This window comes from Pelodiscus sinensis, chromosome 8 (assembly GCF_049634645.1).
Source record: "Pelodiscus sinensis isolate JC-2024 chromosome 8, ASM4963464v1, whole genome shotgun sequence".
In the NCBI taxonomy this organism is placed as follows: Eukaryota; Metazoa; Chordata; order Testudines; family Trionychidae; genus Pelodiscus; species Pelodiscus sinensis.
In genome coordinates this window covers 18,119,488-18,142,169 of record NC_134718.1, presented here as the reverse complement: position 1 = coordinate 18,142,169, position 22,682 = coordinate 18,119,488, and the positions used below count along the sequence as shown (strand labels likewise).

The following is a 22,682-nucleotide window of genomic DNA, read 5'->3' as shown; positions in this document are numbered from 1 at the left end:
CCCTTTGTTGACAAAAAACAGAACCAAACATGAAGGCTCTTAAAGCAAAGTTGCTATATAATAACATGGGTTCTAAAGGAAGGATTTTGGGCTGCAGCTAATAATTATTGTTCCAGTTGGTACCTACTTCAAAACCCCATGAAGCTTATCTTGCATTACATTGACTCTTGTCTCATCGGTTCAATCCTTCTCCTCAGATTAGACATATCACACACCGAGTAAATGGAAGAATTTGTGTCCTATAACTGCTTTGGAGTCTCTAGTCCTCATCTCTTCTCTTTAGGGTATTAAAATTTATTCCATGCAGCTTTTAAGATATGCTGCTTAGAAATGAAGCAGCCAAAACATGGGGATTACACATCCATTTGCATATTAATAATGAAACACATTTGTTATGATACTTACAAAAGATGCTGAAACATTGACTGTCCCGGAGACTGCGATCTATTTATGGACCTGGCACAACAAGGACAGCCACCATGTATAAAGGATGTGTGTGAATTATTAAAACATGCACTCTTACTAACAAAACTTAATATTAATCCCATTTTAGTCTTGGCTGTCTTGATTCTGGGACTTGGAATAGGAAGCATAACTCACCTGCTGCTTCCTATTTCCAGCAGCCAGCTCTGGGCTTTCAGATTTATTCTCTCCCTGCTCTAGAGGAGCAGGTAAGAGCTCCCATTTTGGAACATGATACCTGCAAACTGCCTACACTGACTGGAGGCATCTGAAGCAGCCCAGTAGGACCATGCATAGTGATTGAAGCGTAGTTCAGTCTCCACATCTATTCATCCCTTGGGTTTGCCAACAAGGACAGCCATTGTGAAAGTAGGTTTTATGACGGACACCTGCCCACCAAGAACTGGACTGATGCCAACTATCCTCACAAAGGCCACCTCACAGCCATTGAATGGCTCTTGGTCATTGTCCAACTCAGCCAGACTGAACTGTCATCCTACCTGAAATTTGAACCATGTGGAGAAGGGTGTTACAAGGAAGATGGAGAAACATTGTTCTGCTTGGCCTCTGAGGATAGGACAAGAAGCAATGGGATTAAACTGTAGCGGGGGGGTTTAGGTTGGACATTATGAAAAACTTCCTAACGGTCAGGGTGGTGAAACACTGGGATAAGTTGCATAGGGAGGTTGTGGAATCTCCATCTCTGGAGATATTTAAGAGCAGGTTGGATAGACATCTATCAGGGATGGACTAGATGGTGCTTGTTCCTACCGTGAGGGCAGGAGATTGGACTCAATGATCTCTCGAGGTCCCATCCGGTTCTAGGATTCTAGGTGATAAAAAGTATCAAAGGGGAAGCCATGTTAGTCTGAATCTGCAAAAGCGGTGAGGAGTCCTGTGGCACCTTATAGACAAACCGAAGTGTTGGAGCATAAGCTTTCGTGGGCAAAGACCTACTAGGTCAGATGCATGTAGTGGAAATTTCCAGAGGCAGGTGTAAATATGCAGGCCAGAATCAGGCTAGAGATAACGAGGAGGATCCAATCAGGGAGGATAAGGCCCACTTCTAGTATCTGATCTGGAGGTGTGAATACCAAGAGAGGAGAAGCTGCTTTTGTAGTTAGCTAGCTATTCACAGTCTTTGTTTAATCCTGAGTTGATTGTGTCAAACTTGAAGATGAACTGTAGCTCAGCAGTTTCTCTTTGAAGTCTGGTCCTGAAGTTTTTTTGTTGCAGGATGGCTACCTTTAGATCTGCAATTGTGTGTCCAGGGAGATTGAAGTGATCCCCTACAGGTTTTTGTATGTTGCCGTTCCTAATATCTGATTTGTATCCATTTATTCTTCTACGTAGGGATTGTCCAGTTTGGCTGATGTATATAGCAGAGGGGCATTGTTGGCACATGATGGTATATATTACATTAGTAGATGAGCAGAAGAATGAACCAGTGACAGTATGGCTTATCTGGTTAGGTCCTGTGATGGTGTTGCTGGTGTATATATGTGGGCAGAGTTGGCACCGAGGTTTGTTGCATGGATTGGTTCCTGAGTTAGTTATTATGGTGCGGTGTATAGTTGCTGGTGAGAATATGCTTCAGGTTGGCAGGTTGTCTGCGTGCAAGGGCTGGCCTGCCTCCCAAGGCCTGTGAAAGTGAGGGATCATTGTCCAGGATGGGTTGTAGATCACTAATGATGCGTTGGAGAGGTTTTAGCTGAGGACTGTAGGTGATGGCCAGTGGTGTTCTGTTGGTTTCTTTCTTGGGCTTATCCTGTAGCAGGAGGCTTCTGGGTACACATCTGGCTCTGTCAATCTGTCTCCTCACTTCCTCATGTGGGTATCATAGTTTACAGAATGCTTGTTGAAGATCTTGTAGGTGTAGGTCTCTGTCTGAGGGGTTGGAGCATATGCGGTTGTACCTCAGTGCTTGGCTGTAAACCATGGATCGTGTGGTGTGTCCGTGTCCAGGATGGAAGCTGGAGGCATGCAGGTAAGCATAGCGGTTGGTAGGCTTTCGGTATAGGGTGGTGTTTGTCGCCTCTCAGATGAGTCTCTCCGCTCAGTTTTCACTTCAATGGCATCTGCTTTTCAGGAATTGATCTTTAGCTGGTGATTGTTTGTTCTTTCCTGTGTGGTTCTGATCATTAGCAACATTTCATGTGCTCTGACCACTTCAAATGCTACAATCAAGACAGAATTCCAGGTTAGGAGCAACATTCACATACAGATACACCTGACTTAACGATACCACCTTTCCTTTCTCCCGCCCAGATTACCTTGCACTGTGGTAAGGATATAATCATATCAGAAGTACTTGAGTTCTTCGGCATCGAATGTAACCAGAACTTTGGTGTGGAATCCCTTTAGAACTGTAAGATCTAAACTAAAAATATCTGTTTGGCTATTTTTTGTACTCCTCAGACTGGGAAATCGATCATTGAAGGCCAAAATGAGGTGTGTGCCTCCCCATCAACAGAGGTGAAGAGGATCTTTGCCTAAGAGCTTGTCTACATAGGAAAATTGTTCAGAATAGCTGTTGTGGAATAACCTATTCCATATTAGCTCCCTCAGTTCTGCGGGTAAAAAGGCACTTTATTTCATAATAGTGTGTGCTTACAAAGTATACTGATTATTTCACAATAAAGTAACTTTCTGGGATTTGTAAAATTCTGAGCTTTTCTCTGTATGGAAAAATTCTTAAAAATAATTCTTCTTTGCACATGGCAAAAAAGGGGAAACTATACAAGGAAAAAGAAAACTGGTTTTCAAAAATACATATGTTTTAATTAATCCAAGTAAGTCTGAAATTCAGTCTATTGTGCTTGATAAATTGTGATTATAAACATGAATGGTTTGCACAATGAGCTAGCCTTTTAAAAAACTCTGAATGCAAGAGTGGTTTTAAAGACCATTTATTGCTACAGAAACCCATATTTTGGTTTTAGATGTCTGCATACAGATTGAATAATTGAAGCGGTAAGGATGGGGCATTAACGGAATAAATATTCATTAGCTATTGATTTCCAAGCCTGGAAAATGCTGCCTTTTGCTCTGTCTTATGATCAAGTATGCATGTACCTACCCACCTCTCAGAGCTGGAAATGAGGAAACCGTTAACTTATGCAGATGGACTCAGAGAACAGCATGAAGAGTGCAACATGTTCTCCCAGCAAGTCTTGCAGCACAGGAAACCAGGAAATGGCAAATTATTGACACTGCCTTCTTGCTTTGCTTTTATTGCCAAATTTCTCTTACAAATATTGGTGGAAAGATAAGCATGAAGATCACTGTACCCAGAATGTTTCACTTCTTGCATGCATGCCCTGTATTCTGCATGGTAGCTGGACTTTGTACTAGTCATTGCATGGGAAAGAATAACTGATTTATTCGTTAGCTATGCAAACAGCTCATCTCATTTTAAAATGATAGAGAAGTAAGGCAAGATTCTTTCCTAGGGGATGTGAACACTATGGAGCTCTTTCCCACTTCTCTAATGTATCTAGAATTGGCTGCAGCAGAGAGAAGATCCAGTCTGACACAACCTATATTTTGTGTACACAAAGCCTGCTGGCCAAATGACATCTGTCGGCCACAAGCACATGTGATTCTCTTTCCATGCCCATCCTCCAAACTAGACGTCACACACCATTGAGCTACGTAGATACATTATGGGAAGAGATTTCACGCTAAAATTCCACCCTGTTATTTGGTCTCTGTTGCTCAATGCACCATTGATCCATACATGCACAGTCTCCTCCTACGTGCTTCCCTCTCAGAGTACAGAGGCAAAGTGAGTTCCTCATCTACCTACCACAATGCAATCGGGTCCAAAGCAGAGGGAAGTGGGCAGGCAGTGGAATACAAAGAGGAACCAACCATCTCAAAGACCCTCCAGTTACAATAAGGAAGTGCTGAAGAGACTATACTGCTGAGACAACTTCTGGGAAAGATTGTCCCACCAGGAGCCAGTCATCCAGATACAGGACTGCCATAAACCCATGGCATCTCATCTGGGCCACTACTGCTGTGAACACTTTTGTGAACACTCTGGTCACCATCGCGAACCCAAAGGGGACAACACAGAACTGGTAGTGCACACCGATACAATGTCACTGCACCAACAGTGTCCATGGAGGCAGGCTAAGAGTTCAAGGGCTGTAGCACAGCTCTCCTGAAATGCATCATCTGTGGCCTGTTTGGTAACTGCACTGTGAGACACAGAAGTGAGCACTGATGTCCATGACATGTCCCTGAAGATGTCTGCTATGGGTATTTGCACCAGAAAAGCGGCTGACACCTGGGCTGTTGTTGAGTGGGCCTTCCCCGGGGTTGGAAGCAGGACCTCCTGCTTGCTCACAGTAAGCCCAGAAGCCCAGATACAACCATGATCATTTGGGCTGACACTGGAGGCCCTTTAAGTCTGTCCTAAATAGTCACAAAAAGCTGCATCAATTTGCAGAAGGGTCTTGTCCTGACAATACAAAAGACTAACACCTTTCTTACACCCATAGACTGCAGACACCAGTCTTCTCTTGTCTTACAGTTTTGGGAAGAAGACTGGCAGAAACGGGTCTTGGTTGATGTGAAATTGTGACTCCACCAATTGTGGGTAAAAAGGCTGGGAGGAGCCTGACCTTATCGTTGAAGAAACAGCACAGGGAAGCTGTTCAAAGTCTGAAGTTTAGATACCCTTCTTGCCCAAGCAATCACCACTAGAAGTGACTTTCCAAAAGAGAAGCTGTCGCGGCTGTACCCACTATGTCATTTAGAGTGGAGAAGACGGGGGGCCCACAACAGACTTTAAAATAACTTGCCACTAAAGGCCTCTGATTAAAAACTCCCCAAGGCCACAGATTCCTGCGCCTTGGATTAGTATTGTTGAAGTCACCCAAATTCTAAACCCCTTTGAGAGCCCGGGGAGTGCATTTGGGAATTCCTTCCTGTGAAGTACCCCTGAGCTCCTTAAACCTCATTTTTTGAGGAGTAACGTTAGTTCAAACCAAGGGGTTTGATTCGCACTAACACATCCCGGAGCGCACTTCCTGGTTCAAATCAGCTGGCGAGCAGAATAGTGCGCAGGCGAGATTATGCTAATGAAGTGTGGGATATTTAAATCCCCGCTTCATTAGCAATTTTGGTTGGCTACATTTGCATCCCTAGTTTGAACTGTGTACCCTGTGTGATTTTCTGTGTCTCAAGATTAAGCTATAGAACCCCTCCCCAGTCATATAACAAAACCGTCCCTATTTAGACTATGGTATGAACGACATATAGACCATTATAACCCATAAAATGACAGCGTATTGTTTCTTTAATGTAAGTAGGCCTCTCAATTTAGCATTCACTCTGTCTGATTTCAAAAGGCAGAAACAGCCAGCAGTACTAAACAGTCAGGGGTTGGTATTTTATAACATTTTATTAGCAGTGTAACTTAATACAGTAAAACTCCAATTGTCTAGCATCCAGTGGTCCGGCACTCCTGATAGTCCGGCACCAACTGGAACCCAGGAGTGCTCTAGCCAGCCGGACAATTGGAGATCCTGTGAGTCCCATGCATGCTCACGGGCCGGGAAAGGGAAGGGGAGTAGAGGGGAAGGGGATTATACCCCTGTGACAGGTCTGCTGGGACCCGCACTGTGTCCGGCTGCGGGTTGGGAGGGGGTTGGCAGGAAACCGTGCGGCGAGGGGCGAACCCTCCACCATTTTGCAGGGAGGCAGGGGAAGCCCCATGCAGCTGCCTGCTACAGGCCAGCTGGGGCTGCAAGCAGAGGAGAGGGGGTGAGGCAAGGGGCGGCACTTCGGGACCAACCTGGCAGCACCCCAGCTGCTCTGCCCTGACGCTTCCTCAAGTCCGCTGCCGCTACCGCTTGCAGCCCCAACTGGCGTATCACCAGCGGCTGCATGGGGCTTCTCCCGCCTCCTTGCAAAATGGCAGAGGGTTCACCCTTCGCTGCGCCATTCCCCGCTGACCCTCCCCCCCCTGCTGGTTGCAGTGTGGGTCCCGGTAGATCCGTCACAGCCCCCCGCTGGAGTACCCCCTGGTACTCCGGCATATCCGATAATCCAGCACCCCCTGGATCCCAAAGGTGCCAGATTAACAGAAGTCTACTGTAGTAGAATAATACAAATTATGTGGTCCTCAATTTCCATAAAGCCAGCTGCTCAGCACTTTTCATTGTGCTAGAAAATGGTCAAACAATTACTGTCAAATCTAGTTTCTTTGAATTACGATTTGTCAGTGAGGAAACCACTAACTTGGTTCACTCAGTACTTAGAACCGATTCAGCAAAGCACTGAAACATGTACCTAGCTTTAAGCACAAACGAGTAGCTCAGTTCAACCCAATGGGATTACTCTCACACGTAAAATTAGGCCCATGCATTAGGGGTTTGCAGAGCTGAGCCTTAATTTTGGAGAGGCTTTATCTGTGGCCTAAGAGATTTTCCACAAGCCAGTGTCAGATCAAAGGTTGATTCCCCCCCCCCCCCCAACAGTACCGACAGCGCGCCCATCTCCTGTGAGTGATGATGCCTGTGTAAAAATGTTGCATCATTCTGCAGCAGCTGAGTCGTGTCTACAGCAACACAAAAAAAGCTACACAGAGCTGTTTGCTGTGCCCCTTTATTAAGGGAGAGTTCTGGTAACCGCCAGCAAAAGAAACCTGACGGCTTGTTTTGTTCGGAGCACATTTGCTCTTTCCGCCGTATCCTCAGAGATTTATGCTTTTAAAACACAAGTTCCCTCGAGCTTGGTTGTTAAGATCCTCCCGCTCCAGCTGAGAGGCTCTGCAGCGTGTCCTTGAGTGAGAGCACTGCAGCAGATCTTAAAAGCTTTAATCACCTGGACATTTTCCAAAAAGGCCCTCAACCTACCTCCTCCCCCATCCCCTTTTTCTTCCCATCCTCACTCTGGACATGCAGATCTTGGTCATTAATATTTCAGCATCAGCCAGGGGCAGGCATTGGCTACCTCGCAGCGCAGCTCGTCAATAAGAACTGTCACGGGCTGTGTGGCTCACCACGCTGTCTTCATCCCGCAGGGGAATCAGAGCCAAAGGCAGCCAGAGACAAAGGCGCAGAGAGACGCAGCAGCCCCAGACGGGTAAGCGTGCACAGCGCAGCGTGCCTCGGGGGCTTGTCACCAGCACCCTCGGCCCAGACCTGCGACGCGCCCCAAAGCAAGCAGACGAAGATGGATGTCTTTAAGAAAGGCTTCTCCATTGCGAAAGAAGGTGTGGTGGCTGCAGCAGAAAAGACCAAACAGGGAGTGACCGAGGCTGCGGAGAAGACCAAGGAGGGTGTGATGTATGTAGGTAAGAGAGAACTATTTTTAATACACAATTGAGCATGAAATATGACATCAATAATTTTCCAGAAAGCATGGAAGTACCTGGACTGGAGAGTGGGCAAAACCTGGGACTGAGATGCAGGAGATCTGCTCCCAACCCTAGCTGTGTCGCAAGCTCGCTGTGTAATCTTGGGGTATCAAAATCTTTTGTGCCTCATTTTCCCTATCTGCATCACAACTTCCCAGGGTGGGGTAGGGTTGCTGGATTGCTGCATGTGAGTTAATGCAATGTTCAGAAAGCATGTTGAGATCCTCCGGTGGCAGGTGCCTATTACAGTTGTTATTCACTCTTTGATTTCAGGGTAGGTCACTTGCTCTTCAAGCATTTGAGTACAGTGATCCCTCCTTCACCTCCTGCCTGCCAAAGATGCCAGTGACTGAGGTTATTAAGGGCGGACATTGTTTCTACTTATTAAGTTAGGCTAGTAGGAATCACTTATTTTCCCACCGTCACTTCATTTTATTCTGAAATCCTCCACCTTATGTTCTATCCCACTTTACATTTGCCATGCAAAAATCCCTTGCTTGATTTGTAGAGAGACCGTTATCAGTGCTGTCCAGTGACTCGGTGCTGTATCATGTCTTTCCTGTATAACAAATGCTCTTCATTCCCATAAACCCTCCAGAGGTCATTTCAAAACTGCCCTTGAAACCTGGTCTCTGCACTGTTGGATGGAGGTGCAGGTATGATCCAGCTGAACAAACCCGGGGGGCTGGTATAACACTTATGTATAGCCTTACTTTCTTAACCCGGTATTCTCAGAAGGGAGGCTTGCTGTAGTATCTGTTGGCTGTTGGTAAGATGAGATTTTTAAACAGAATAGGCTCTTGATTCCATTAACATTGCCTTAGACATAGATGGTCACCATTTAAAAACCATACTGTAGTTAGATTTGCATTTTCAAAACGCAGTGGAATCAGAAAACCCCATCTGTAGCAAATCTTCCTCCCCAGATTTAGACAACTACTGATGCAGTGCAGCTGATCCTGTCATTATCTAGCAATTTATAACCAATTCACGTTTTAATCTGAAGTGAAATGCCAAGCAGAATTTTAAGATTACAGCATCACTACAAAGAAATAAATAAAATTGGTAAATACAACATGAATTTGTGCAATCTCACACCCAGCTGTCAAATTTGGGGATTGCTGTGGTACCCAGTTCCTTTTTCCTAGGTGATCAGAGCAAGGTCACACCAGAATATTTAGCATTTTTACACATATTTCCCCAGGCCTTTGATTTGCTTTTCATTTTTGCAGAGTCATGAGACAAACTGGAGTTTTCTGCCATGACTTATGTATTTAACCATTTCGAAAACTCTTTGAAAATCTTTTTCTCCTTCTTGTTTACCATAGAACTGGAAGGAACTTTGCCAGCTTATCGAGGCCAGTCCCTGGCACTCAGGGCAGGATCGTGGTTAAATAAAGCATTGTGGGACGCTGTGCTTATTAAGAGCAGACTGGTGGTGAGCGTACACAACAGGGATGGGGAACCTATGGGCTGTGGCTTGCCTTGGTCCAGCCTGCGAGGCTTAGGGCTCTCCTCCCTTCCCAGGGGCGGGGTGGGGTGGGGGGTAGGGGGTGGGGGGCAGAGAATAAGCCTCGTGGGTTGAATCAAGACAAAGTGCCTGGCTGGGGAAGGCAGCGTCTCTGTGCACTGCCCTTGCCCTCCTGCCTGTGGGGACAGCAACACTGGGAAGCTCCGTTCTTGCACTTTGCTTGCAGAATCCACCCCTGTCACTCTCAGCCAATGGGAGTGATGGGAGGGACCTGCAGATGCAGGGCGGGGCAGAGCCATGCCCAGTCTCCTGCACCCTCCTGCACCTTCCCTCCCTCCCAAGCCTCGCACCTCCAGCCCACTCTTGCAGCCTGCGTCCCCCCCCCCCCCCCGACTTCACACTCCTACCCCCGGCCTGCTCCCCGCCAGCCTTTTCCCACACGGAAGCCCTCACTTTTGGCCCCACCCAAAAGCATAGGGGAGCCCAACAAAATCTACTAGCCCTGGGCCCCCAGCTGAGCTGATCCGGCTCTGGGGCTAAGCCCTGAGCTTTGGTACTTCCCCTCCTCCCTCCGTGATCCCATCCTGTGGGGTGGGCGCCCAAGGGGAGTGGAGTATCTCTCTCCTTGTCACTTGACGGCCAGGTCAGCTGGGGGGGTTGGTTTTGTTTTTCCTTCTCATTCTCACTTGTGTGTGGCCCCCAACTGAGTTTTCTATGGGTCAGTGGCCCCCAACCAAACAAGGCCCCTCACCCCTGGTGTGCTGCCTGGTAGAGCTTTCCAGGGTGCCCAGGATTTCACAGAGTGGGGGTGCTAACTGCCAGACAATTCTTCTCACTCAGGATCCGGTTTACATGAGCCGAAGAGATGGATGCCCGGTACGTGCCTGTGCATCACCCATTTTCACTGCAGCAGCCAACACCTGCTTGTCTCGCTGCCCAGGGGATGCTTAATCAAAATGCCCAGCCCCGATGCCATGCTCGTGAGCTGCTCTCCCGCGTCCCAGTGCCTGCCGCTGAGAGACTGAGTTTGCAACCTGCGTCCGAAGGGAGGGAGCTGCTGGGCGGTGGGCACACGCGGGGATGTGAAAGTCTTTTCAGGAGGTCAGGAAAAGGACAATGGTGGGGGAGGGGGATGTCTGGTTTTGAGTCAACTTCTTACGTAACTTGGCGAATGAATCGAAAGCTGCATTTCACGGCACTGGTGGGGTCTCCGTGTCCCCACGCACATTCCAGGTGCCCAGGCGTCCATACCAGCTTAAATGGTTGAGCTTAAATGGCTCGTTCTGTGACATCTACTGAAGCATTCAGCTTCCTGAAGCTTACACAGTCGTCGTAGTCTGGCCGATCTCTGGACCACGACCCCTGTCCATGTACTTCAGGCAGAGGTGGTGAGGGCTTCCATTCAAATGGGGTCCTTTCTGCCAATAGATGTGGCTACCCAGGTGCGAAAGAAAGATCTAACAGCTTTTTGAAATATGTTGTGCCCATGCTACCGCTGTCCCGGAGAATGTAATGGCTGTTGTGGATTCCTACTGTTACTGCATGATCAGCCGCCACCCCAGGACAAATTCTTAGCTGGTGTAAATAGGCATAAACTCCAGTGAGGCCAATGGAGCGACGTTGATTTACACAAGCAGAGAATCTATTGCAGTATTGAGCTGGAAGGCGCACAGGAGTGCAAGCAACATGGAAAGCGCAATGGTCATCACAAAAGTATGTTCAGTATCATGTGAATACTAGATACTCCAACCCAGGAGCTCTCAGTAAACAATGCAGTTCTGACACGCCCAAATCCTCCGGCCCCATGCATCACTCATAATACACCCCTTGCATTGACCTTTACACATGGCAAGGCCACCTCCAATGCCTCCTGCATGAACCGAACGTGCCCGGTCACATCCTGTTTCTTTCTGGGCATGCCTATCCTCAGTGCCCAGCACTTCACCACACGACTGTGTCCCTGCTTAGAATATAACCCTTCTGACTGGTGCCTCCGTCCCCAATGGCAGACTTTCAGGATAGTACGTATTGCTCATTCCTTTCAGAAGTAGGGCAGGGAAGGGATGAACTTGAAATTCTAGGCACACGAGCTGCAAGGAAGTTAAAAATTAGCAGTGCCACTTGACGGCTTCCACTGACTGCTCTGCAGTCCAACAGATGCCGCTTGTTGGCAGGGGTACATGCCTGAAGAAGAAGATTAGATTGCATGCAGTGCTTTATGGAAGCTGACAGCTGAGTCATTGGGTGTGGTCCTGAGTGGAAAGAACCTAACAAGCTGTGTGCAAGCTGCAGCGCAAGAGGCTTTTGGCTGCTGCTGCGGCTGCTTCCATCTTTATCTGCATTTAGCTGTTTTTGTTTTCCCAGGGCCCCTTTCCCTTGGCATTGTTTTCCAGTTAAAGGAAAGGGGGAAATCAGAGCTATTTGTGAAGAGTCCTGGTAACAAACCCCAGATGTAATGGCTGAGATAAGAAAAACTCATTACAATTCTTGTTCTGGTTTGTATGTTCACTGAAGTAATACAAAGATACCAAATACATGAGTTCAGCTAATTCACCCAGCTGGTTTCCTTGATTTTTCCATATTTAACAGCGTTGCATTTTTATGAGCAGTCATGCAGAGCTACCTTTCAATGGCTGGTCCTCGTAGAATAACTAACTGTTGAGCAGTGCTCTTTGGGAATAGTACAGCCTGGTGCAGGGGGTACATGTAGGAATGGGTATATTAGAACAGAACTTGGTGCACTCAGCACACATCGGCACTGCATGTATTTTTGTGGACATTTATGCCATGCAGACCTGTTCTGCTCAGTGCTGTTAGCTGCTACATGATTACAGAGAGTATTACAGGCAGAGTGCAATTGTCTCTGGCTTTCAGATACTCTGCTATATCAAGTCATTCTGTTACATTAATCAAGGATTTAGTTTCTGCTGCGTGACTGTATGGTCATTTAAGGATGAAGTAGAATGTTAGGTTGATAAGTAGAAAGGCAGCTTCTTTGTATTCAGCTCTGGATGACCTTAAGAAACATAAAAAAAGGGCGTGTGCTATGTTTGGATACTGTGCTATAATAGGGTTAGTGCCAGGATATTACAGAGACGAGGAGAACGAGGTAATACCTTATACTAGACAGATGTCGGTTGGTGAGACAAGCCTTTGAGCTACACAGAGCGGGATTATGTTTGTACATTACACATTTCAATCCAAAAGGATGCACTTGGGCTGGCTTAAGAGTTATCACAGAAGTGCACATGTTCTGCCTTCCTTCCAGGCTTGTAATGAGTGCAGGGCATGGTCTGCGGCTAACTCCCCCCTTCATGCACAATTATTGAATAGGTGCTGCTGTAGCTAAGGAGTTGGGTGCTTCTGCATCACTCTGGATAGCACTTTGTAACCTGGCCATTAGAAGTGTCTGTTGTTATGTCACAGGCATGAAAAAGTCAACAGGAGACTTGTAGATTTAAATGATTCTTTAAAACTCGGTAAGATGGAAACAATGGGAAACAGTTTTTAAGGAAGATTCATTATTCAAATCAATGGAATTACACGAGAGATGGTTTTTAATGTAACACTGACTCTAGCTATAGCAGGGCCTTCCAAACACTCGAGCAGAGTTTTCAATTTGTGGTCCATGGACTCGGGAAGGTCTGATTTCCAAAGGGCCCTGCACCTTCATTTCGCAGTGTTTAGGGTTCTTCTAATGGTTGAAAATCTCAGCTTCCCAGCCTGGGCAGACACACACGTCCTAGCTCTGCTCAAGCTACAAATAGCTGTCTGGACATTGCTGCCTAGACAGCAGATTCGATTAGCACCCCAAACTCTCGTCCAGAGGGCTGGGTGGGCTTGTACCCAGGGGGCTAGCCAGTGCCACTGCCGTGCCACCACGGCCACGCTGCTATTCTTAGTGCATAGTTTGAGCAGAGGTAGCGTGTTTACCTATTGGGGAACACAACAAGCTGCAGAGCAAAAAATGCTGTAAGTGATCTGATGAACTGTGCACATTGCAGAATACCAGGCATGGGCACAATATGGCCTGCAGGCCACAGCCAGGCTGCCAAGTGCTGGATCCATCCTGTGGCCCAGTGGGAGCCTCGGGCTGGTTCCCTGCTTGCCCCACCCCCCACGCCACTCAGAGTGACTGGCTGCGGGGGTCATGTACAGCAAGTGGGTTAGGAGAGGCTTCATGTGCTGCCTCACCCCCAGCACAATCTCACAGCTCCCATTGGCTGGAAACTGGCCAATGGCAGCTTTCTGTTTGCAGGTCAGGCAGCACACAAAGTACCCCCCACCCTGGGTCTCCTTGCACTCAGAGAGGTACATGGCTCCGTCAGCTGGCCACTGTGAATGCATGTGGGGGTGGGGCAAGTAGGGAGCCTGCCTGAGAGACCTGCTGGATGGGGGCCACCTAGGTAAGCACCTCCTGGACAAAGCCTGCCTCAGGCACCCCAGCCCCTTCCTCCCGCACTTCAATCCTCTACTCCCTCTCCTACCCCCTGCACCATGTCATCCAAAGCCTCTGCATCCCCACTCCTGCACCCATAGCCTGCGCCCCAAACCCCTGCCCCAGCTCACAAGCCAAACCCCTGCACCTCTGCCCCAGATCACAAGCCCCCTCCAAGGCCTTCCGTCCCTTCCTACACCCTTCCTCAGCTCAGAATCCTCTCCTGCACCAATACCCCCTCTTGCACCCACACCCCTTCCTGCACCCTAATCCTCTGCCCCAAGTCACAACCCCTTCCTTCATCCAAACTCCTTCCCAGACCCCACACCTCTTCCTGTACCCTAGTCCCCTACCCTGAGCTCCCAACTGCACCCATCAGAGACCCTGCACTTCCTCCATTAATATCATGGAAGAGTGCAGCCCTTGACCACTTACTAAATTCTTGGAGTGTCCCCCCTCATCAAAAATGTTTGCCCCTGCAGTGCACAGATACAATGAGGTCTGCTGAGCATGTTGTTTCAGGTTAAAGTTGTTATTCCGTAGGAACCTGTCCCTTCAACTTCCATTGACTCAAGCACCTCAGCTCAGTGTGGGGCTGCTAAATGCATCACATATTCCTACATAGTTATTTATAGTTGTTTGTCACAATGGTATTTAGAAATACCAAAGCTGTCACCATCACTGTGACAGTGATCGGCAGCATCTGCCTCTCTGAGCCCAATCTTCGACTTCTGCTGCCTGTGGGGTATCAGGGGCGTAAAAAGTTCTGAGCCTGGCCCTCAGGAGCTGAAGCTCAGTGTTTGAAAATGTGTGGGGGGGGGGAGGGGGGGGGGAAGAGCAGGATTTGGATGTTTCTTTAAGGTAAGTTCTTGATGTTCTGTTAACTGATTAACTAACCTAACGTGTGGTTAAAGGCTCTGTTAAATCAACCAGCTTCTCATTGAAAGATGCTACTGATGTGGGTAAAAGGCAAAGGTTAACTGTCTAGGCACCTCCAGATAATGCACGTGCCAGAGAAATGAACTGGAGCTACCCAACTCCCATAGACTTGAGTGGGAGTAGGACTCAGGAGCTCAGAATTGAGGTGCTCTGCTTGCAGGACCCAGAGTGCTCTCCACTAAGGGATGAAGTTGACGAAGCCTGTTTCCTTCCACAGGTGCCAAAACCAAGGAAGGGGTTGTGCACAGCGTGAGCTCAGGTAAGAGCACAGTCCCTACAGATTTGCGTAAGTGGACAGCGTGCAGTCGTAAATATGAACAGGAATATAATTGCTAATGGTACAAAGCAAGAGTTTTCTTTTAGGCTTCAGAAGCCAAAGTGCCATGATTCCCAGAATGCTTCTTGGGTGCTAGAAACGCTCTGCATGTTGGAACTCCTAAACAAAGTAACACAGGACGGCTCCTGGAGGCTTTTGATATTCTGCTCTGCACATCAGAGAGTTTGAGTGTTCTGCTGCTGGTGGGCCAAGGATGCTCGTCACTGGGCATTGTTGTAGGTTATGGCTCAGTGCTTAGGGCCAGGTAAGAGGCACCTCTCTATGGCTTCTGCAGCACCAGCAGGCATGGCTGGGGGAGGGGCACCTGTCTCCCAGGCTGGGGTGGTTCCAGGTTCATCTGTCCCCTGCACATCCATTTCAGTGGCCCAGACTAGCTCTATAGACTGCCAGTTAGGATGGAATCCAACTAAAGCCTGGTTTGGAATTTCATTCACTGACTCTACTTTTCTTTGAACCATTAGTTGCTGAAAAAACCAAAGAGCAGGCCAACATGGTCGGTGAAGCTGTGGTGGCCAGTGTGAACACAGTGGCAGGCAAGACTGTCGAAGGAGCAGAGAACATTGTGACCACGACTGGGATTGTAAAAAAGGTATGTTCATAGTTGTCACAGGCGTGTTTGGCATTCTATTTCCTCCAACACCTGGGAAGCTTTGTGAGGCTCTGAGTTGGATATTAATTGTTGAGATCACTTGTATATATTCTTGGACAATCCTGCTGTGATCTGTTATGTTTAATATGATGATTTTAATAGCAGAATAATGAGTTAGTACCTCCTCATATGTTGCTATGTAATACAGATTAGAACAGGCACATCTGTGCATTGGTCAGAGATTTGCAAAGTGACTAGTGACTTTGGCTGCCTCGGTTACTGGATGCTCAACTTGAGATCTTCTAAAGAGACCTGATTTTTCACAAAGTGCTAAGCACCCAAGCTATGAACAATGTGCCCCTTTCAAGTGTCTTCAGTTAAGGTTCTATAAATTAAGGCTATAATACAATCTTATAATACAAACGCGCTCTCTCTTAGTTAACTACCATTTTCCACCCCATTCTTCCAGCATACCGGATAAAACACTTTTCTCTCTAGTCGGACAGATAGATATTTTAGAGAGTTGTATGTCTGTCTTGTGTCTGTCTGTAAGTCCATTTATTCATGAACTTCTTTTAAACAGTAAGAGCTAGGGCCACCAAATGTGGTATGCGACTTCCTCTTACTCTCACTGAAAGCAAGGTCAGGGTGTGGTTGTGCCAGGAGAACAGGAAGTGCTGAGAAAGGGACTGTATTACATAATGGGAAGGGGGGGACTGGGCTGTTGGAAGGGATGTGATACTGAGAGTGGCCACTGGGGATGGTGAGCCTGTTGGGGAGAGCTATCCTCTAGTATCCACTGGGGGCAGCCACACCACCAAGAACAACTGGGCCATCCTGCCTGCCATGCCCAGGACCCCCTGGCCCCACCCAGGAGTCCCCCCCCCCGCAGGGTAACAGGGTGCTGCAGGCCAGGGTGCAGCCCCCAGAGCCCTGACACTCCCCCCCCCCCCATGGAGGTCCTGCTTGTGGCAGAGGGGAGAGAACCACTGGATGCCAGGTCAGCTCCTGGAACTTCATCCACTCCCCCATAGGGATGCATGACAGCTGCGGTCGCATGGCGCCAGGCTCTCCAGTGCTCCCCAAAGCTGCATGCTCAGGGGCCGTGAGGGCAGGGGTGCCATTTCAGATTTTGGTAGAAGAGGGCCAACCTGTGCATGCTGTGATGGGGGTAGGGAAGAGTGAAGGCATGTGGGGGGGAGGACTGAGGTGGGGGAGAGACAGACACTGTCAGGACTCCTGGGTGCTATCTCAGCTCTGGAAGGGGAGTGGGCTCTAGTGGGTTACAGCAGGGGGAAGATTCATTTCAGCTCTATACAAGAACATCAGAATGGCCAGATTGGGTCAGACCAAAGGTCCTTCTAGCCCAGTATCCTGTCTGCTGACAATGGCCAATGCCAGGTGCTTCAGAAGGAATAGACAGAAGAGGCAATCATCCTGATCCATCCCCTGTCTCCCATTCCCAGCTTCTGGCAAACAGACACTAGGGACACCATCCCTGCCCATTCTGGCTAGTAGCCACTGATGGGCCCATCCTTGAACTTATTTTGTTCTTATTGGAATCCTGTTATGGTTTGGGCCTTTCCACCATCCGCTGGCAGAAAGTTCCACAAATTGATTGTGAAATAATTTATTTTATTTTAAATCTGCTGCCTATAAATTGATTTGGGTGAGCTTCTTGTTATGTTAGTGAAGGAGTAAATAACATTTCCTTATTCTGTTTCCACACCGCTCATGATTTTCTAGACATCTAACATATCCACCCATGCTTTCATCATTTCTTTTCTAAACGGAAGAGTCGCAGTCTTGTTAATCTCTCCTCATGTGGAAGTTGTTCCTTACCCCTAATAATTTCTGTTGCTCCTTCTGTACCTTTTCCAAATCCAATACATCTTTTTTTAGATGGGGTGACCAGATCTGCATACAGTATTCAAGATGTGGGCATACAGTGACTCTTTATAGCGGCAATATGGCATTTGGTCTTATCTATTCCTTCCCTAATGATTCCCAATATTTTGTTAGATTTTTGGTTTTTAGACTGCCACTGCACATTGAACAGATGTTTTCAGGGAACTATCCACAAGGATTCCAAGATGGGAATTTAGTTGGGATTGGTCCTGCCTTGGGCAGGAGACTGGACTTGATAACCTCTTGAGGTCTCTTCCAGCTCTATGATTCTGTGATTCTAAGATCTCTTTCTTGAGTGGGAACAGCTATTTTGTATCTATAGTTAGGATTATATTTTTCCATGTGCATTACTTTGCACTTATCAACACTGAATTCCATTTGCCTTCATGTTGCCCGATCACCCGGATTTGTGAGACTTTGCAACTCTGCAATCAACTCTGTTCACCCCTTTTTCAAAGTTTAACACAGCAATCCAATCCAGATCCCTGCCGCACAACATTCATTCCTACTCTTCCCACCCATCTTTTAAGTGGAGTACCCAGCAATGTTTCCATGTTGATCTAAGGATCCTTCAATTACTGGCATGCCCTGCCTGTTGTTATTCTTGATCACCCTGTCCTCCCTCTGTTTATAACAAACTCCCTGCAGACAGGTAATAGACAGGCCCCATCCTCCCCACCCGGCTTACCAGGAGTCCTGGGTCAGATTACACTGGTAGCTTGAGACCTCTGGTATATATCATTTAAATATCTTCTTTATATGAAATAAAAATCAGCATAGTTGTCATAAGTTACTTATTGGAGCAAAAAGCAAAGGAGAGCTCTTGGAAAGCAATAAGCTGATTATGTAAGTTGATCTTGGGCAGCCAAGATGACTTACTATTTCTATTCTCCCCAGTAAGGCTAGAGGAAAGAGATGCCACCTCTCTGCAGCCTGGGGAATTTCTTTTAATGTATAGTCCATATTTATAGAAACAATTTGGGGAAGATTAGGACAAAATTTGACCCCTAAATAATTATTTCCGGGCATATTTGGAATGGAAAATTATGAAACTGAAAAGATGTCTGTTGGATAGATCCATTGCTGTGATTTATTCCAGCAAATGCAAAACCCAATAATATTTCCAAAAATATCAACTGCATTCAATAACGATGGGATTGATGAGGATAGATTCTTCAACATGACACTAGCATATAAACTGCTTTTGTATTTTCCTGTGTATAGTCACACCTTAAATGGCTGACTGTTGCCATCTATCAGTGGTAGAAGTGAGACATTAAAAAGGAAGGCCAGCCCTGTCATATCCCTCTTTCTAGTTGAAATTGTGTTGCTGTTGTGCAGTTATTCACACCTCATTATGGTTTTCAGCCTCTTTGAAAGCTGGGTCACTGGATGGTGGAACTGTGAAAACAGCCATAAAAGATTCTTGCAGATCACCTTCTCCTGCATGCGCTTCTCAGACATCTGATTAAAGCAACCCGAGAAACAGACAGTATGTGCACATCTCAACGGGGACAGTACTGAATTGTCAACACTAGAGAGCAGTGCTAATTCGGACCCATTTTGAGTCCAGATTCAGGAGATATTTGACCCATAAGAGAGACAAGAAAATCTTCCCCTTGTTTTCCAATTTATGTCAATTTTGACAACAGCTAAGCATCTGTTAATGAGGGCCATGTGATCTGGACTATGCCTTGATTAAGACAGTTTTAAACAAGAAAGCTTCTGTTCTGAGATACAATGTGGAAGTTTTAGTTGTTTCCAGTCTTTGAATGAGGAGAATGTGGAGGAACAGAAATACTCCCTGCAGGAAGGAAAAATTATTCATTAGGCCAAGCAGAGAGAAAGCACAGTGCTGAACTGTAGCCCCATGGAACTACTATTTGGGAGTTCTCTTGTAGTATGGTAGCTTCGCTTAGGGAGCTGCTGTCAACTCAGTCGATGTTATTCAAACTAGACTGACAAATTGACTAGTTGCAATAAAACAGAATTAAATGAGACTGGACAAAATAGTTCTCATCTTAACAGACATGTAGAGCCAGCTCCATGGAGGTATTTAGGTGCCTAAGTCCATTAATTATGCACCACTGAACTCCTCAAAATCCACTCCCATCAGCTACCACTTAAACCTATAGACGACTGAAGTCCCCCACGTGTTACATTTCTGCTGGTGCGCATGTACCCACTGCCTAGCCCCCAGCTCACACCTAAACCCTAGCAGGGGTCTCAAAGTAGGTTTTCCCTGCCTGGCCGTGTCTGATAGGTGTGTCTAGAGCACAAGCAACCCACATCAAAACAGCTGAGAAGGAGACAGTCATGGTGGTGCTGCCTCCCCCTTCTCGGCAAACGACAAGCAATGAGAGCCCCGCTGGGGGATGAGAGAGACCTGGTTCCAATCCTTGTACCTGACTGGGAAGAGGGACTTAAACTACATCTCCCACCTCCCCCGCGCCAGCTCTAAATACTTGTCTGTAGGGCCTCTCTCGACTTCGGTGGAAACATTGTACGTGATGTGTAAACATTCATTGCGCCAGGGGCATGGGACCCAGGGCTCTCAGGTGAGTGCTCTCACCAGCTGGCTATAGAGTCAGTCTCCTCCTCTCTCTGGACCACTAGCCTAAGCTCCGCCCCCTTATAATTATTTCCTCTTACTTGCAAGGTGAGAGAGCGCCCCTTGCCGGAAATGCGTACACAGCCGCTGGGAGGGGCAAGTCCCAGCTTGGGGAGACTCATACAGGCTCTGCTCAAGCTAGTATACTAAAATAGCAGCGTGGCGGGAGCAGTACAGTCAGCAGCATAGACCCCCTGCTCAAGTCCCATCCCGTCGGAGGCCCTCAGTGCACACCCAAGCATCCCCCCCCATGCATGCCGCTGCGCCACACTGCTCTTGTTAGTGTATTGGCTTGGCCAGAGCTAGCGTGTGGGCGTCTGCCTGTACTGGGAATCACCCCTCCCAGCTGTGGGGTAGACACGCTCTCTTTGCCAGCCTTCTAAACCCCATTCTTAGGCACATAATGCATTGTATAGAAAACCTGGGCACCTAACTCGGCAGCAGGACATTGAAGAGTTAGGTATTACAACACTTATGCCTCATTGTGGATCTAGCCCAGGGGTGGCAAAGGGGCCTCTACTGGCTGGATCTGGCCCACCAAAAGGGTGGATCTGGCCCAGAGACGCCCTGCCACTCCTTTGCCCCAGGCCAATCAAGGTCTGGGGATGGGAGGGGCATGCAAAGTCTCTTGCTTTCTGCCCCCACCCTGCCAGCACCATGCACCCTGATTGGCCTGGGGAGGGGGGAGCTCGCAAAGTCTCCTCCTGTTCAGAACAGCTGGCAGTTCTCTCTAGGTGGGGGACAGGGAGAGGGAAAGACTTCATGTGCTCCCCTTCCCCCCCACCAATCAGGGTCTGTGAGAGGGAGAGCACACAAGTGTTGTGGCCCCCTCCCCCCCTTCTGCCAGAGGTCCCACCCCTTTTGCCAGAGGTAAGCCACTTCAAAAATTAGTGAAGTGTCCCTCCCATCTGAAATGATTACCCACCCTGATCTAGCCCTTTGTTTCTGGGTTTCCTGACCTGCAGCAAACACAACAACATGTGGAACTAACCTCCTGTGTAAGGCACAAACTGGGTATTTCACACCTTGAAGGAGATGGTCAGCAAAGAGAAATAGCAGCAGTAGCAGAGATCTTGGAACACAGGTAGAAAGGAAAGAATCTGAGATCAGATTCACCTCTGCCAGCACGGGGAGTGGCAGCTACTTGGGGAGATATGACTTGCATTTCCCTTTGTCAGCTGGGATGGGCCAACTGACCTCTCACCCTACGGATGGCCTCTCCAAATCATAGCTGAGGCACACAGACAGGTACTGTGAGGAAGTTTCCAGATCTCTGGTTAATGGAGGGTTACGTCCCCAGGGCTTCTCTTTCTGGTATCTTCCATCAGTGTCAGTTCCTTTCAAATTAAAGAAGACAGGCGGCTGATCAAGACAAGACATGACTGGGGTGTAGAAACTCGATCAAGACACCGTGACTGAGGGAGCTAGTTAGCCATGTGGGAGAGTACCTTGCTTCAGATAATGTGGGGATGGCTAGCACAGAAATGCTCTGGGCAGAAAGACAGAAAACGAGAAGGATCAGTGAAATGAAAAGGAGCCAGCTGCAGAGAAGTTCAGATGAAATTTCTTTATCAGCAAAGTAACGCATGTGTGAAATAGACACTACCAACAAGATGAGCTGCAGCACATTAAAAACATACAGCATACCAATGCCGAGGCTAAATCGATTGCTTGATGATCCTTCAGTTCTGAAATTGTCAACAAGCATCTAAACCCTTGAAGTTTGAGAAAACTGGTCTTCCCTGCCCCTTTTAATCTTTACAGTAGATGCTAATGACATAAGAACATGAGAATGGCCGTACTGGGTCAGACCAAAGGTCCATCTAGCCCAGTATCCTGTCTGCCGACAGTGGCCAGCACCAGGTGCCCCAGAGAGGGTGGACCGAAGACCATGATCAAGCGATTTGTCTCGTGCCATCCATCTCCAGCCTCTGAAAAACAGAGGCCAGGGACACCATTTCTATCCCCTGGCTAATAGCCTTTTATGGACCTAACCTCCATGAAATGTCATGATTCTTTTGTCCGTTACATGCCACCCCTTCAGCGGGATTGGCACAAGAGTAAATGAGAGAAGTACTTAGCTTGAACTGACATCTCACATTTTGAAACAGCGCCCGTCAAGCAGCATCTTAAAGGAAGAGCCAAAGACCAGCCAAATACCAATATATAGAACAGGTGGCTCTGTAAGCTGTGTGCTGTTTAAAAGGGAGGAAATGATCAGTATTAGGAATAAAGCCTTCTTGTCTACGTGTAGCATGCAAGGCTCTTACTCCGTGATGTTCCGGGCAAGAAAGTGTGTAATTCCCGGCTTTGGGTTGGCTCCATGTAGATTTTTCTACTGTGCTCATCACAGTATGGTCCAAACACAGGCTGGCACTTCATTAAGCAACAAGTGTAACATCCATGTCATATCGTTTCTGCTCATGTGAAGAATGCTGAATTTGTGTGATGGGGGAGGAATAGCTCAGTGGTTTGAGCATTGGCCTCCTAAACCCAGGGTTGAGTGTTCAATCCTTGAGGGGACCATTTAGGAATCTGAGGCAAATCTAACAGGA

General features: G+C 47.5%; 1 protein-coding gene across 1 annotated transcript in view; it reads left to right on the top strand.

The window, feature by feature from the left end:
• Positions 1-7,186: 7,186 nt before the first annotated feature.
• The window catches only part of SNCG (synuclein gamma), a 29,396-nt gene continuing 13,900 nt past the window's right edge, over positions 7,187-22,682 (top strand). The window contains exons 1-3 of the mRNA XM_006112408.4: positions 7,187-7,771; positions 14,900-14,941; positions 15,481-15,608. Of these exons, the coding sequence (XP_006112470.1) occupies positions 7,651-7,771; positions 14,900-14,941; positions 15,481-15,608 (291 nt within the window). The 5' untranslated portion in view covers positions 7,187-7,650. The remainder of the gene's footprint in view (positions 7,772-14,899; positions 14,942-15,480; positions 15,609-22,682) is intronic.